The sequence below is a fragment of the Scaptodrosophila lebanonensis genome, unplaced genomic scaffold, assembly GCF_003285725.1.
Source record: "Scaptodrosophila lebanonensis strain 11010-0011.00,11010-0021.00 unplaced genomic scaffold, SlebRS2 tig00000157-arrow-arrow-pilon, whole genome shotgun sequence".
NCBI lineage: Eukaryota > Metazoa > Arthropoda > Insecta > Diptera > Drosophilidae > Scaptodrosophila > Scaptodrosophila lebanonensis.
The window spans coordinates 867,514-882,344 of record NW_022060595.1 but is presented as its reverse complement, the minus strand read 5'-3'; the positions used below and the strand labels follow the sequence as shown (position 1 = coordinate 882,344).

At 41.1% G+C, this 14,831-nt stretch overlaps 1 protein-coding gene across 1 annotated transcript in view; it reads right to left on the bottom strand.

Annotated features, from left to right (window-relative positions):
- The window catches only part of LOC115629543 (alpha/beta hydrolase domain-containing protein 17B), a 29,954-nt gene extending 15,408 nt beyond the window's left edge, over nucleotides 1-14,546 (bottom strand). The window contains exons 1-3 of the mRNA XM_030526026.1: nucleotides 13,895-14,546; nucleotides 13,655-13,834; nucleotides 13,468-13,600 (exon numbers count right to left, since the gene is read on the bottom strand). Of these exons, the coding sequence (XP_030381886.1) occupies nucleotides 13,468-13,600; nucleotides 13,655-13,834; nucleotides 13,895-14,358 (777 nt within the window). The 5' untranslated portion in view covers nucleotides 14,359-14,546. The remainder of the gene's footprint in view (nucleotides 1-13,467; nucleotides 13,601-13,654; nucleotides 13,835-13,894) is intronic.
- Nucleotides 14,547-14,831: the final 285 nt, after the last annotated feature.

The window sequence follows — 14,831 nt, the reverse complement described above, 5'->3', positions numbered from 1 at the left end:
TCATGCTGATCAAGAATATATATACTTTGTGGGGTCTGCCACGCCTCCTTCTGCCTGTTGCATTTTCAGCTCCCGCAAACCTAATATACTCTTGTACATTTTATGTACAGAGTATAAACAGCTTTTTCAGTGGGAAACGGGAAATACGAATTTTGCAGGCTTCCTTTTGGCTTGAAGAATGCACCAAGCATTTTTCAGAGGGCCATTGATGACGTACTTAGAAAACAGATCGGTAAATCATGAAGAAGAATTATTAAAAATTATAAATTATATAATTTTTAAAGGACTAAAACCTTTATAAATAGGGTATGAACCCAGTAGCTTACCTTTTTATATTTTGGTGTATGACGCATAAAAGTTTTTGATACTTTTAGAAATAGATTAATTCTATTAAATATAAATTTATAATGAATGTAAAAAATTACATGATTTACCCTATCAAGGTAGCCCTTTTATCAGGCAATTCATTATTAAGTAAATTTTCATTATAAGAAGCCGTTTGACCTAACAACCGACGCTTCGTTCTTTGGTTTGGGGGCAGTCTTGTCTCAAGACGGAAAACCCATAACTATGATATCTAGGACTTTAAAGGATAGAGAGCTGAATTTTGCCACAATCTAAAGGGAGTTGCTCGATATAGTGTGGGCTCTAAAGAACCTCAGGAATTACTTGTACGGAGTAAAGAATCTAAATATTTTTACTGACCACCCCTGACATTCGCAGTCTCTGACCGCAACCCTAACGCAAAAATTAAGCGGTGGAAGGCTTACATTGAAGAGCATAATGCTCAAATATTTTACAAGCCAGGGAAGGAAATATCCAAATATCCACGCTTTGGAGGAAGATGCACAGTCCGATATTGCAACGATACATAGCGAGTTGTCACTCACACTGTTGAATCAACAGACAAACCAGTCAACTGCTTTCGGAACCAAATAGTAATAGAAGAAAGTGGATCTGCCTTAGATAGGACTGTTATTATGTTTGGTGAGAAAACTCGTCACCTCATACATTTCTCAGGTAGAGAAACGTTAATTCAGAGGGTATGTGACGCGGTCAAGAAGGACGTAGTAAACGCAATTTTCTGTGAACTACCAATACTAGCATTCATTCAACATAAACTAATAGAAACATACCCTACGACGACATTCCGTTATGCAAAACATATGGTAACCGATATTTTGAATAAAGGCGAGCAGAAAGAAATAGTTGTCACAAGGCACAATAGGGCCGCTCCAAGATTATTTTTTTCCCCAAGATGACCCAAGGTACTTGGGGAGACACCTATTCCGTTGCGTGTGGGCGAGATATTACACGTCGACATATTTTCAACTGATAAGAAATATTTCCTCACTTGTATAGACAAGCTTTCAAAGTTTTCGATTGTCCAACATATCTCCTCCAGAGCAATAATACACATACAATCGGCAATCTTGCAGATCATGAACAAGTACACTAAAACAATATATTGCGATAACGAACCTTCCATAAAATCAGAAACAATAAAATAATCGATTTAATGTTCAGGTTGTAAACGCACCACCGCTTCATAGCACTTCGAATGGACAGGTAGAGAGATTCCATAGTACTCTTGTTGAAATCGCAAGATGTCTGAGAGCTGGAAGAAATATTGCTGATACAACCGAAATAATACTTCAGGCAATTATAGAATACAAGCGGACAATACATTCAGTTACCGACAAACGACCTATTGATGTGATTCATTCTTCTCCTCCAGAGCTTGACGCAAAAATAAGAGATAAAGTCCTTAAAGCAAAGAATATACAAATGCAAAGGTTAAACGAAGTAAGACAAAATAGAAATTTCCAAGTAGGGGACAGAGACCTCGTAAGATCAAATAGGATACTGGGAAATAAACTAACATCCTTGTACAACGAAGAAACGGTGGAAGCAGACTTGGGGACCACAGTCTTGATTAAAGGGAGGGTGGTTCATAAAGATAATATAAGGTAATTATAATATGGGTTTCCTCTCTTACTGGACTATGCTACTTCTTGTCACAATGACAAACACTAAACTGACTGACTACTCGAACGCGGACTACAAACCAATCATGGACGGAAACACGATAATTTGGAAATATTTCCAATATTTAAAGCACTCGATTAATCTAACAATGTACGCGGAAATAATGGGTCAAACAGAGAAGTTGAGGAACCATTCTCCTCAATTACACATGAGACAGATACTAGACTCGGACATACAACACACGAGAACACTCTTAGCAACAATAGACATTCACCATCGGCACGCCAGAAGCATTAATATTTTAGGCACTGTTTTAAAGGTAGTAGCTGGGACTCCAGATTTTGACGACTTTGAAAAATTGAAACTGACACAACAGGAGCTCATTGAATTTGCAAATAGGCAGGTAAATATTAATACAAAAACGCAACGACAGCTAAATAATTTAACGGACACAGTAAACATGCTAATAAAGAATTCAAAGAATAGCCATATAAACACAGAACACATACGAAACTTCGCTCTCAAGAAATAGAATATTAATTTCGGAACTTGAAACTTTAATGTTATCTGTTACACTCACAAAGATTGGAATTATTAACCCAGCAATATTAGACTCTAACGATTTAAATAACACAATCAATGAGCGTTCTACGAACTTAACCATTACTGACTTGATGGAAGTAGCCCAAATCAGAGTTATATTAAGTAACAATTTTTAACATTTTCTAATTAAATACCCTAAGCCAAGTTTAATATGTAGCAAGATTCTCTTGTACCCTGAGCAACACAATAACACCATCCTTACCATAGCTGACGAAAACATCATAGCCGATTGCGGTAATGAATTATTCGGAAACTGCAGCGCTACGCTCACAACAACTTTCTGTAGAAGATTGCCCTATACTACGTGCGCCCAACAACTACACTCTGGTGGCACGGCCAATTGCACCACTCGACCCAGCCATCTCGAGTCATTCACGGTCATCGACGACGGCGTCATCATCATCAACGACGAAACAGCGGCGATCACGACTAGTGATAACGAAGTCAAAATTGTAACCGGCACGTTCTAATATCTGGATTGACTGTGACTACTTTTTTGGTTTGTTGCTACGCCTCTTTCAGATTCTACAAGAAGCGTCAGGCGCTTCGAAGTCAACAAGATATCCCTGCTGTCATCGAAGGTTATAAGAAGTCCGAGGACGTCCTTCACTTAAGTGGGGGAGGAGTTAACACGACCACTCAGCGACAAAGAAGTTGCCAAATCGACCACACAGAGCCGGCGTGATAATAGTGCAAGATCAGCAACGGCCGCGGATATTGCACAACGAAAACCGTCATTGCGGAGTGAAACGCTCCGCGATGTAAGCAGCCGACATGCGACACCATGCACGAGGCGCAGTGTCAGCATATTTGAAGGACAGGGCTAGCTTTTGTTATAAGAAAGAATGTTCTTAGCAGTTAGTTGATTTTTGGAAATAAAACCGTTCGGAATACACGAGCTCTTGTCTTTTATTAGTGCAACAAAGCACTGTGTTAATTGAATAATAAATCCTTAGTCGGTCGATCATAATAATCACCAACGTCAGGAACTTCTTAATTTACACATGTTTCCGCATAATTACAAATAGCACATGCACGCACAAATACATAAATATGTACATACATGCATTTTTTATACGGTCATACTCGGGTAAAACCCGCGCAAATCTCGGGTAAAACCTGCGCAATACTCGAGTAATACCCGAGTATACCTCGCACAATACCCAAACAATACTCGACCAATAACGGCACTATACTCGTTCGATCAAACGCTCATTCTGCAAAATCTGGTTTGTTTCGATCAGCAAACCAATCAAGACCGGTACTTGTTCGTAAAAATAGAAAGATTGCTCATGCAAGTTCGATCATAAGAAAAATGCTGAGACTACTCAACTCGTTCGAGCTCGTTTGCAGCCAAGCAAAGATCTGATTTGATTGAATTTTTAGCAAGGGTGTATGTATGTACATACATGTATATACATTGGCACGCTCTTATTCTCTCGTTCACATTTTTTGATCATCTACGCCTTTTTATTACAAAGGCAAAATGCCAAAAATTTACAGTTACCGTCGCTTGGCAACGACTGAGTAAGCGATAGTAAAGCAGAAACCGAATAACTGAGCTACGCATATTCTGCTTCGCATTGCTGACAGATGTATAAATATGTATGTACATACATATTTATATGATTTGTTCTAATTGATCTCAATAAATTATAAGATGTTATTATTTAAATATTCTGTTTATTGAATTCAAACTTCGATGTATCGATATCGATAGTATCGGTGGATTCAGCTATCGAAAGTTGTACTGTAGCAAATTGAGATGGGAAGTGTCAGTGCTTTTTGATCGCGGCTCATCGCTGCACAGCATTGACACGAGTGTCGTGTTTCATATTCCGAGTTCGTGCGGAATCGTATTGACTCAATAAGGCACGAAAAGACACAAATTTGAATTTAAAATTAGTATACAAGTATACTCTTATAATTATTCCCCTTTTTTGCGTTATCTCTATATATATCAAACAGTTTGTCAGGACTGACTGATTGATTGGTGTTCAACGCACAACCCAAAAGCTAGGAAGCTGAAATTTAGACTCAAGTATCCTTTCATAGTATGCATCACAGTGTATGTGCGCACTAAGAAAGGAAAATCCGAGCTCCAAATGGAAGAAAAAGAGCTTAAAAAAATATTAGTTATAGTGGTCATCTGTGTGTACGTTTAACGAAATGTTTTGGCAAGAACCAAAATGTAACGGACTACTGAATAATATTTTGTTAAGAACAGAAAATGTTCATTTAAATACCTAAAATGACTTCCTACTGGTAAATAATAAGGTGAAAATATATGGGTAGGTCATGCACACACACAAAATAAATACAATTTGAAGCATTATATTGAGCCAGATTAGACGGGCAATACCTGCTAGTTGCACATATACAAAGCAATTGCGTCTATGTAAGTGTATGAACGCGCATAGGCGCGTCTATTCGTGTCTGTGTGAGCATGTTTGCAGTCAACCAGAGCACCAATATCAACAACAGCTGCGGGCAGCGCTTGGACAGCAAATATATTTATGGCTATAACTTCTTGTTAAATCGGTCTATCATAATGAAACTTGGAAAACGGACACATTTGAAATTTGAGTTCGAAATTCCAAGAAATACGGGAGTTAAGATTTGCGGGGGACAGGGGGGAGGGAGGGAAATTCCAAAATACACATTTTCTGCGTATTTACATAAGGCATCTTGGACTAAAATTTTGTGTTCCTAGGTCTTATACTCTCCGAGTTATAGGTGATTATACGAACGGCGTTTGCGAAAATCCTCCATAGAGGGGAAGTGGGGGAATCAAAAAAATAACGTACACGCATAGGGCATCTTTGTGTAACATTTGGTGTCTCTAGCTCTCTGAGATCCAGGTGTACATACGGACGGACAGACAGACAGACATAGTTCAACTCGTCTTGTCATGCTGATCAAGAATATATATACTTTGTGGGGTCTGCCACGCCTCCTTCTGCCTGTTACATTTTTAACCACCCGCAAACCTAAAAAACTCTTGTACATTTCACATACAGAGTATAATTACTTTGGTATGTACCGAAAACTAGGCATATATTACAATAAATATATCTATATATCTAAAACAATTTGTTCTGATTGACTGACTGAGTGGCTGACTGACTGATTGGAGATCAACGCACAACCCAAACGACAAGAGCTAGGAAGCTGAATTTTGGACACAAGTTTCCCTACGGTCACCACCAATCAGTGTTCTTCAGATCCGCCCTTTTTCTCCTGCCAGATATCGACTTAGGCGAGATGTCCACCACTTTACCGATAGCGTCCATCGTGGACCTCGACTTCCTGAATCTTAATTAGTTGGGAGATACCCCGAAAGCTGCTTCAAGCCTAACGCATAGAACTTTTTCGATTGAGTCCAGGAGACAGATCGGCCTGTAAGACAAGAGATCTTCTAGTAGTTTACCTGGATTTGGTAACAGGACCAGGGTCTGTACCTTCCAGCAGTCTGGGAATATGCATTCCTTGATGCAAAGAGAGAAGCGAACGCCTCAGGGTGCATACACAAAGCCAATTTGAGGGCGCAGTTTGGTATTGCGTCAGGGCTTTGTTGGACTTAAGGCTGCGAGCAGCTAGCAGCATTTCCTCCGTGCTAGCATTGTCAAAGACCGCTTCTGTAGTGGAGATCAACGCAGGCGTTTCCGGTCTCGAAGGGAATAAACTCGCTACAATCCGAGAGATTCTCGGCATCCAGGGGGGCGTCGCGTCTGCCAGGATGGATTCGCTTCATTATCAGCTTATATCCTCAGGGATCCTGTTCGGCGGAGTCACACAGCTCCAAGAAGCAATATCTCTTGCTTGCTGCGATTGACCTCTTTAGCGAACGCCTAGACTCGCGGTATGTAACATAGCGAGAACGAGGGCGCGTGTTTTTTGGGCAGCTCTCCTTGCCTTGATGCATAATCTCCCCAACTCGACGATTTCGTTGTTCCATCCGTAAATTGGTACGTGGTGACGAAGGTACGAGGAGCGTCTGGCCATGCTGGCGTCGCATGCTGCTCGGATTTGGGACGCTCTCTGCGGGTCACCGGAGAGGCGGAAACCGTTGAGGGCGCTTGCAAATGATGCTGGGCAAATGACTCCAACTTGTATGACGGGCGGTGGGTTCAGACTACTGCGGGATGTAACGCCGACTCTGAATACTATAGCCACATGGTCGCTTGCCATAAAGAACGCTTCCAGCAGTATACGGCCTCGTGCGCTAGTGATGATGCTGCCCCATTCGACTGCTCATGAATTGAAGTCACTGCTAGCGTCGCTTAGCAGTGAGTCTAACACAGCGGCGAATTCCGACAGAGATAGACTGGGTGGGAGGTAGCAGCTGTAGACCCACAGGTCAGAAACTTTCGCTCTTACAAAGCAGTTTCCAGCTTTAGGTAAAGGTAGCGTCCTAGAACCGCAAGGCCATATTTCTGTACGTTTTATATGGCTCACTTAGTATCGTCAGGCTAATATCCTTCTCCCTCGTGGTCTGCAGCAACAGGTCTAGTGCTGCAATACAGTTGTTAAAATTGAGCGGCAGAAACCTTAAGATCGTAGTTGTCGTATCGCCTACTTGTATGCCGTACATTTAAAGCTACCAGTGGCGTGGTCCGTGAATTGCTGCCGTATGACCGAAGCCGAGGCATTTGTTGCAAAGTGTTGGCCGAACCACACCACGGATACGGCAGATTACCCAGCCAATTCGCACTTTGCCAATTTCTGTGAGCTTCTTTGGCTTCACAGCAGCCAGTAATAGTACGGCAATTTCTTGGCCACCGCTCACCTTGCGAATTGCCTTCACCGGATCGAGCCCAATATTAAGATTCTCACCGATCGACTTTAGCGCTTCCAAGATCTCCTCCTTGGTGGCCAGCTGATCCAGATCCCGGATCTCGAATTGGGCTCCTTCCACCAGTGGCTTGATAACTGCCATACCTTGTAAGGGCGCCTTCACAGCTTCGTGTAGTTCCCTATTTCGTGCGTCGGTGATCTGCTCAGTTGCAAGAACGGTACCCGTTCTTCTTAAGCGATAAACGTCGTGTTTTAAAGACTGCAGGTGTTCCTTTACTGCGGTTGGGTATCGGGGGCCTGGCCGCTCAGATTCTGTGGTGCGGCGGAAAGCTTTTGTTCGCGCATGTTATGTTTTGTTGGGGTGCCTGCTTGAAGGTGACTAGACGCTTTAGGCTTTACGCCGATTTCGCTGCAAGGTGGCTTTACTCGGATGCATGTCCATTCTAACTTGCTGCATATTGAACTGTGGAGCCTCAACATATCAGCAAACACCTCTTTATTCTGCTGGTTGACATGGCGCTTACTTTGGCCTTCAAAGCGGCGGCAGACAGACAGCAGGTGGGAGTCCAATTCTTGCATCTCAGGCTGAGCCGTTGGCTGGGCAGAAGACCATTAGGTGCCACTTCTGTCGGCATAGGCGTTGCCAAGGGCGTAGAAACTGGCGTGTTCGCCGGCTCTGCGCTAAAAGATGCGGCAGGTGACCATAGAAGATCAAAGCTCTGGAGCGGCACTGATGGTGGAGCCGACCTTGGTGGGGATCTGGCCACCAGAGACCTACGCGCGAAAGGGTTCACGCCTGCTTCCGCTTCGTTTGTTTTTTGCCACATTTCTTCAGCCAAGGTTGCCAACCATGGGCCATGCGTAAGTAAACGAGGCGCCTCCAAGTGAACCTTTGGTTGAATTGCCCTGGTACTGGCCTGCACGTTCCAGTTCGTTCCCTGTAGCTGCAGAGTACCTGGTGGATGGTCGGAGGGAGCCACTTACTGCAGGCCCTGCAGTTGCGTATCGGTCATCGGGGTAGGTTCTCAGCGAGTTCCCTCGGTGGCCAAGTATTTCTTCTTGATGGGATGGGGGTTATCCCGCCCCTGCTCGGTTGGCAGAGCCCCTTTCAAGTACGTCGCCGGTGCGGTATGGTAGCAAAACGGCCCGTCCGACCTTCGTACCAACTAGCTAGAACTGCTCGAGTAGATACACAGAATTTGCACAGCATCCCTAAAACTATGCTTCAGCGTAGGGTGTGTATGAGGACGCTTTGGCCCAAATTACCCGCCGATGCTAGAAATATGCACCGAAAAAGGCACAGGCGCCCCCTGTAGGATCAATGCAATGCTGACACAATGCAACTGAGGTTCCTTGGCGCTCAAAGTTCAGGGTAGAAAGTACACTATTTAGCTGGGAGGATTCGATTCAGCAGTAGCCAATATGCTCAATCCGAGATGTGGGAAGTATCTTGCCAACCCTTTTTCGACGATGGTAAGTGATGACCACGCCTTAGTTGTCACCAGTTAACTCGCGAAAAAATTCATTACAGCCTACTTGCTACAGTACAAGAAAGGAGAATCATCGACCATATAAAATACACATCCGTCCGCTTTCACTTTATTTCCTTTGTCTATGTGCGTAAATGCATGGCTATGCGTGTCTATTTGTGTCTGTGTATGCATGTATGCAGAACAAAGTTCAATCAAAGCAGCGGCAATAACAGCTGCGGGCAGCGCTTGAGCAGAGATAATCTATATATGGCTCTAACTTCCTTTAAAATCGGCTTATCATGATGAAACTTAGCATACGGACTCATAATCACTAACTGCTAAGTATTTTCCTAATTTGAGAATTACGGGAGTTATGAAAAATCACAATTGTAGCGGAGAGAAAGGGAAATTCCAAAATACACATTTTCTGCGTATTTACATAATACATCTTTGAATAAGATTTGGTGTCGTTAGGTCCTATAGTCTCCGAGATATAGGCCATTATACGAATGGAAAATAGTGAAAGCCCCCATAGGGGGGAAGTTGGGAGGAAAATCAAAAAAATAAAACAAACTTGCACAACAGCGTACATACATAACGCATCTTTGTGCAAAGTTTGGTGTCTCTAACTCTTATGGTCTCTGAGATCCACGTGTTCATACGGACAGGCAGACAGACAGGCAGGGCTAGATCGACTCGTCTCGTCATGCTGATCAAGAATATATTTACTTTTAGGGGTCTGCCATGCCTCCTTCTGCGTGTTACATACCATTTGTGTTATTCTATCTGAGACTATACAAACTAAGTTTGTCCTTTTGCAGTTTGAATTTTCCGAAACGTCTTAGTGCTCACTTTTGCTGTGAAACTTGAAACGTGTCCAAATTTCAGCTTCCTAGCTTTTACCGTCAGGACAAACAGTTTTATATTTATAGAGATAATGCCACGACCGAGAAGATCTAATTTTTCCCCATGAAGCAAGGAATGCAATGGCTCTTGTGACGGAAACAATAATGGCAACTATAAGTGCGCGACGCGAAATTGCGGTAGCAGTTTCTTCTTCTTGAATAGCGGCCACGTTGTAAGAAGGATGGCTTACGGCTCATTCAGCGTTCAAAAAAAATAAAATAACTAATTAACTAATTACGTAACTAATTACCCAACTGGTATATCTCCGCACAATTTACAACTTTACTCGATAGTCCGCATGCTTCGATATCTAAACCAACCAAAACTATGCAATGGAACGCGCTTGGTGATAAGAAAACTGATTATTAACGTGGTTCACGGGACGATACTCACACGAAAATGTAAAGATGAGGCATTTTCACGACGTGGCAGTTTAACGCGTCGGAAAATCACCCGCATTATTTATTATTTATTTATTCGAATTTATATAATACACAGAAGGAGGCGTGGCAAACTCCACAAAGTATATATGTTCTTGATCAGCATGACGAGACGAGTCGATATAGCCATGTCCGTCTGTCCGTCTGTATGAGCGCAAGGATCTCAGGAAGTACAAGAGCTAGAATATCCTAACTTGGTATCGACGTTCCTATAAGCTCTAGGCAGATCGAGTTTGTTTATTTTTTCTGATACACCCATTTCATCATGATAGGTCAATTCTGAAGAAAGTAATAGCCATAAATGAAATCGCTGTCCATGCGCTGCCTGCAACTCTTCCGGCAGCGCTGCCCGCAGCTGTTGTTGTTGTTGCTGCTTTGGTTCAACTTTGTGCTGCATACATACACGCATATAAATACGCATAGGCACGTGATGTAAATGTATGCTGTTAAAACTGCACATAAACATGTCTTCTAATTTAATTTAATTCCTTAATTAATTAATTAATTTTTTATAGACTGTACCCAAAGGGTGAAAGGTTCCCCTAAGCCCTAGGCAGGTCAAGTTTATTTTTTTTATTCTGATACACCCCCCACTCCCCCGCAATTCGTGTTTTTTTCCATAACTCCCGTAGTTCTTGGAATTTCGAACTAAGTTTTAGGTAGATACATCTCGTTAGTGATTATGTGTCTGCATGCCAAGTTTCACCATGATAGGTCAATTCTGAAGAAAGTTATAGCCATAAATAAAATCGCTGTCCATGCTCTGCTCGTAGCGCTTGCCGGCAGCGCTGCCGGCAGCTGCTGCTGTTGTTGCTGCTTGGGTTCAACTTTGTGCTGCATACATACACGCATATAAACACGCAGAGACACGATTCTGATGTACTTGGATGCTGTTGAAACTGTACATGAACATGTCTTTAATTTAATTAATATACTTTTTTTAATTATTTAAAAAAAATTTTTTTCATTTTTTCCTTTTTTGTGGGAGGTACAGCGTATTTAAGAGCTGAGCTTGCTCGACTTTAACATTCTTTTCCTGTTTATACTCTGTACATAAAATGTACAAGAGTATATTAGGTTTGCGGGAGCTGAAAATGTAACAGGCAGAAGGAGGCGTGGCAGACCCCACAAAGTATATATATTCTTGATCAGCATGACGAGACGAGTCGATCTAGCCCTGTCTCTCTGTCCGTCTGTCCGTATGAACACCTGGATCTCAGAAACTATAAGAGGTAGAGACACCAAACTTTGCACAAAGATGTGTTATATGTGTACGCTGTGCAAGTTTGTTTTATTTTTTTGATTCCCCCCCCCCCCCACTTCCCCCTATGGGGGTTTTCCCGATTTTCCATTCGTATAATCGCCTATATCTCGGAGACTATAAGACCTACGGACACCAAATGCCTTATATGTAATTCTTGGAATTTCGAACGCAAATGCAATTGCCTTCAGTTAGTTGTTATGTGTCCGTATGGCAAGTTTCACTATGATAGACCGATTTAACAAGAGGTTATAGCCATAAATATATTTGCTGCTGCAGCGCTGCTCAAGCGCTGCCCGCGGCTGTTGTTGATGCTGGTGCTTTGGTTGACTGCGAACATGCTTACACAGACACGAATAGACGCGCATAAACATACATACACTGACATAGACGCAATTGCTTTGTATATGTGCAATTATACACCCTTTACGTGAGTTGGAATACCAAAAGAGGTAAAATCGATCAAATTTTTTTTTTTTAATTTTCTTACTTTTTTTAATTTCTATATTTATTCTAAACATATGTACAGAGTATTTCAAAGTCGGGACACCCGACTTTAGCTTTTTTACTTGTTTTTAATACTTTTTTTTTTTAATTTTCCTGTTTTGTGGAGAGTTCAGGGTATTTTAATGTCGGACGTGCACCCCTGTAGCGTTCTCTTTTGTTTAGTTTCTTTTCGTGTTCTCTTTATAAAGCAGTGCTCTTGAAAATCGTAAATTAAGTCCAGCAAATCTGTGACACCAGAACCTTTAAAATTTCTTCGTGCAGGCGAAGCAAACGATTCGAAATTATTTTTAAGAAAAACACTAAATTTAGTTCATGCTTGATATGAAATTACGATTTTCTGCGCAACTAAAATTTGCGATGAATCACTCTACGTTGCGTTATATTTATGGATTAGCTCAAATAAATATGAACTTAAAACTAACATGCTTCCCGTGCGAAGCCGGGCGGGTCACTAGTAAAAACTAAAACAAGTAGAGAAGCTAAAGTCGGGTGTCCCGACTTTGAAATACTCTGTACATATGTATGAATAATTATACGTGTTTGTGTGTGTCTATGTATGTTTCGTGTGCCTGTACAAAGCAGCAACAACAGGCAGTGCTTGGGCAAGATGATATATATGGCTATAACTTCCTGTTAAATCGGCCTATCATTATGAAACTTTGCATACAGACCCATAATCATCAACTGGAAGTATTTGCCAAATTTGTGTTTCCAAGAATTACGGGAGTTATGGAATATCGCTAATTGGGGGAGGAGGGAGGAAAATTTCAAAATACACATTTTCTGCGTATTTGAATAAGGCATCCGGTATCCCTAGGTCCTCTAGTCTCTGAGATATAGGCGATTATTCGAACGGATTACGGGAGTTATGGAATATCGCTAATTGCGGGGAGGGATGGAAATTTAAAAAAACACATTTTCTGCGTATTTGAATAAGGCATCTGGTGTCCCTAGGTCCTCTAGTCTCTGAGATATAGGCGATTATACGAACGGGAAGTGGGGAGGAAAATCAAAAATTAAAACAATCTCGTATAGCGTACACACAACTCATCTTTCTGAAAAATTTGGTGTCTCTAGCTCTAAGAGTTTTTGAGATGCAGGTGTACATACGGACAGACAGGGCTAGATCGACTCATCTTGTCATGCTGATCAAGAATATATATACTTTGTGGGGTCCACCTTCTGCCTGTTACATTTTTCAGCTGACGCAAACCTAATATATGCTTACACATTTAATTAATTCATTTTATGTTTTTCATTTAATTTTTAAAATAGCACCTTTTTCCCTTTGAAGCTCCAATTTTTCAAAACTTCCTATCGCCCCCCTACTCTATGAAAGGACTTGAGTCCAATATATATACATGTATATGTAATATCACTGTGAAAGGATACCAATAAGCTTTTTAGCATGTTTACAGAAATCGGCAGCATAAGTAACTATAACTTTAAAATTACTCTATTTCATTCATCGAGTCAATAACATTTAATTTACCTCAACCCAAAACGGTTCAACAGTTTTGGGACATCGCTCGTAAATACCGATGCCATGGGAAAAGTCAATAACCTCGTCATCAGTCCCGTGAATAACCAACACTGGAGATTTCACTTTTGCAACCTTATCGATACTTTTAAATAAATGTTAAAAATATTTTGAACAGATATATGCTTAAAAATCTCACCTAGGAAAAGCGTCAAAAAACCAGGTTCGTTTTGTATTTCGGAAAACTACGCGCAGGCCCGACATTAAAGGTGAATGAAGTACAACAGCGCCTACTTCATGTCGTGTTGCCAGGTCTACGGTGGGTACGGTTCCGATGCTTTGGCCATATAATATTATTGTTTCGGGACTTATATTAAGCCTTAGAAAGAAAAACAAATAAAAAAACTTATACTTTTAAACTTACATCTATTGCGCATACCTAGTACGCATAGCCTGCCAAGCGGCTTCAATGTCAGCATATAAATTCTTTTCAGAAGGTTTTCCTCCGCTCATGCCATATCCTGAATAATCATATCCAAAAATATTGCAATTTATTTGTGATCCCAGCGTTAGGTAAAAACTACTCATTTGGCCCAAATCTACCGCGTTGCCGTGCGAAAAGAGCAGTGTGTATTTTGCATTTTTGCTGCATCGTACGTATATACATGTTATCAAATTTCCACGCGATGTTCGAGTAAAGAATGCTTCCACCTTTGACTTTTCACGTTCAGAGTATTGCCATTCGGCTCTGTCAAAGAGCTGCAGATTGTACTTTAGGTTGGAGTCATCAGCTGCTGTCAACTTGTATGTTGGCTCTGGAGGCTGGAACGCCAATTTGGCAGCAATCGGACCCGGGCAGGGTGGGCAGCAAAACATGCAGCACAACTCACTTATACTAAACATGTTTCTTTCCAAATACCTCACAATGGAATGTCAACGCCTTAGTATGTTTAAGCCTAATTTTTTTTGTCAACTCTAGCACAACGATGTACAAGTACTGTTTGTATCTACACAAGTACATATGCAAATAAATCTGAAAGCAATTGCAATTCAACTATGTGAAATAGTGCTAAAAATTTTTTGAAGTATACAACTCGATAAACAAGCGAACAGTTTAAATTAACACATTCATTTAATAAACTAAAACATACATATTATTAACAGAACCACGATTCTGCTATATTTTGCACACTCACACTCTATTAAGCCTGTTAATAAACTATCGACATAATAAAATATCGATACATATATTTTTGACAAAATTACAACTCTGATACTTTCAGTATTTTTTAATGATAATTGAAGAATATATTTTCATATTTACACCCGCTGTTTTTTATTTGGGTTTGCAGAAAAAAACATGCTGAATATTTTTT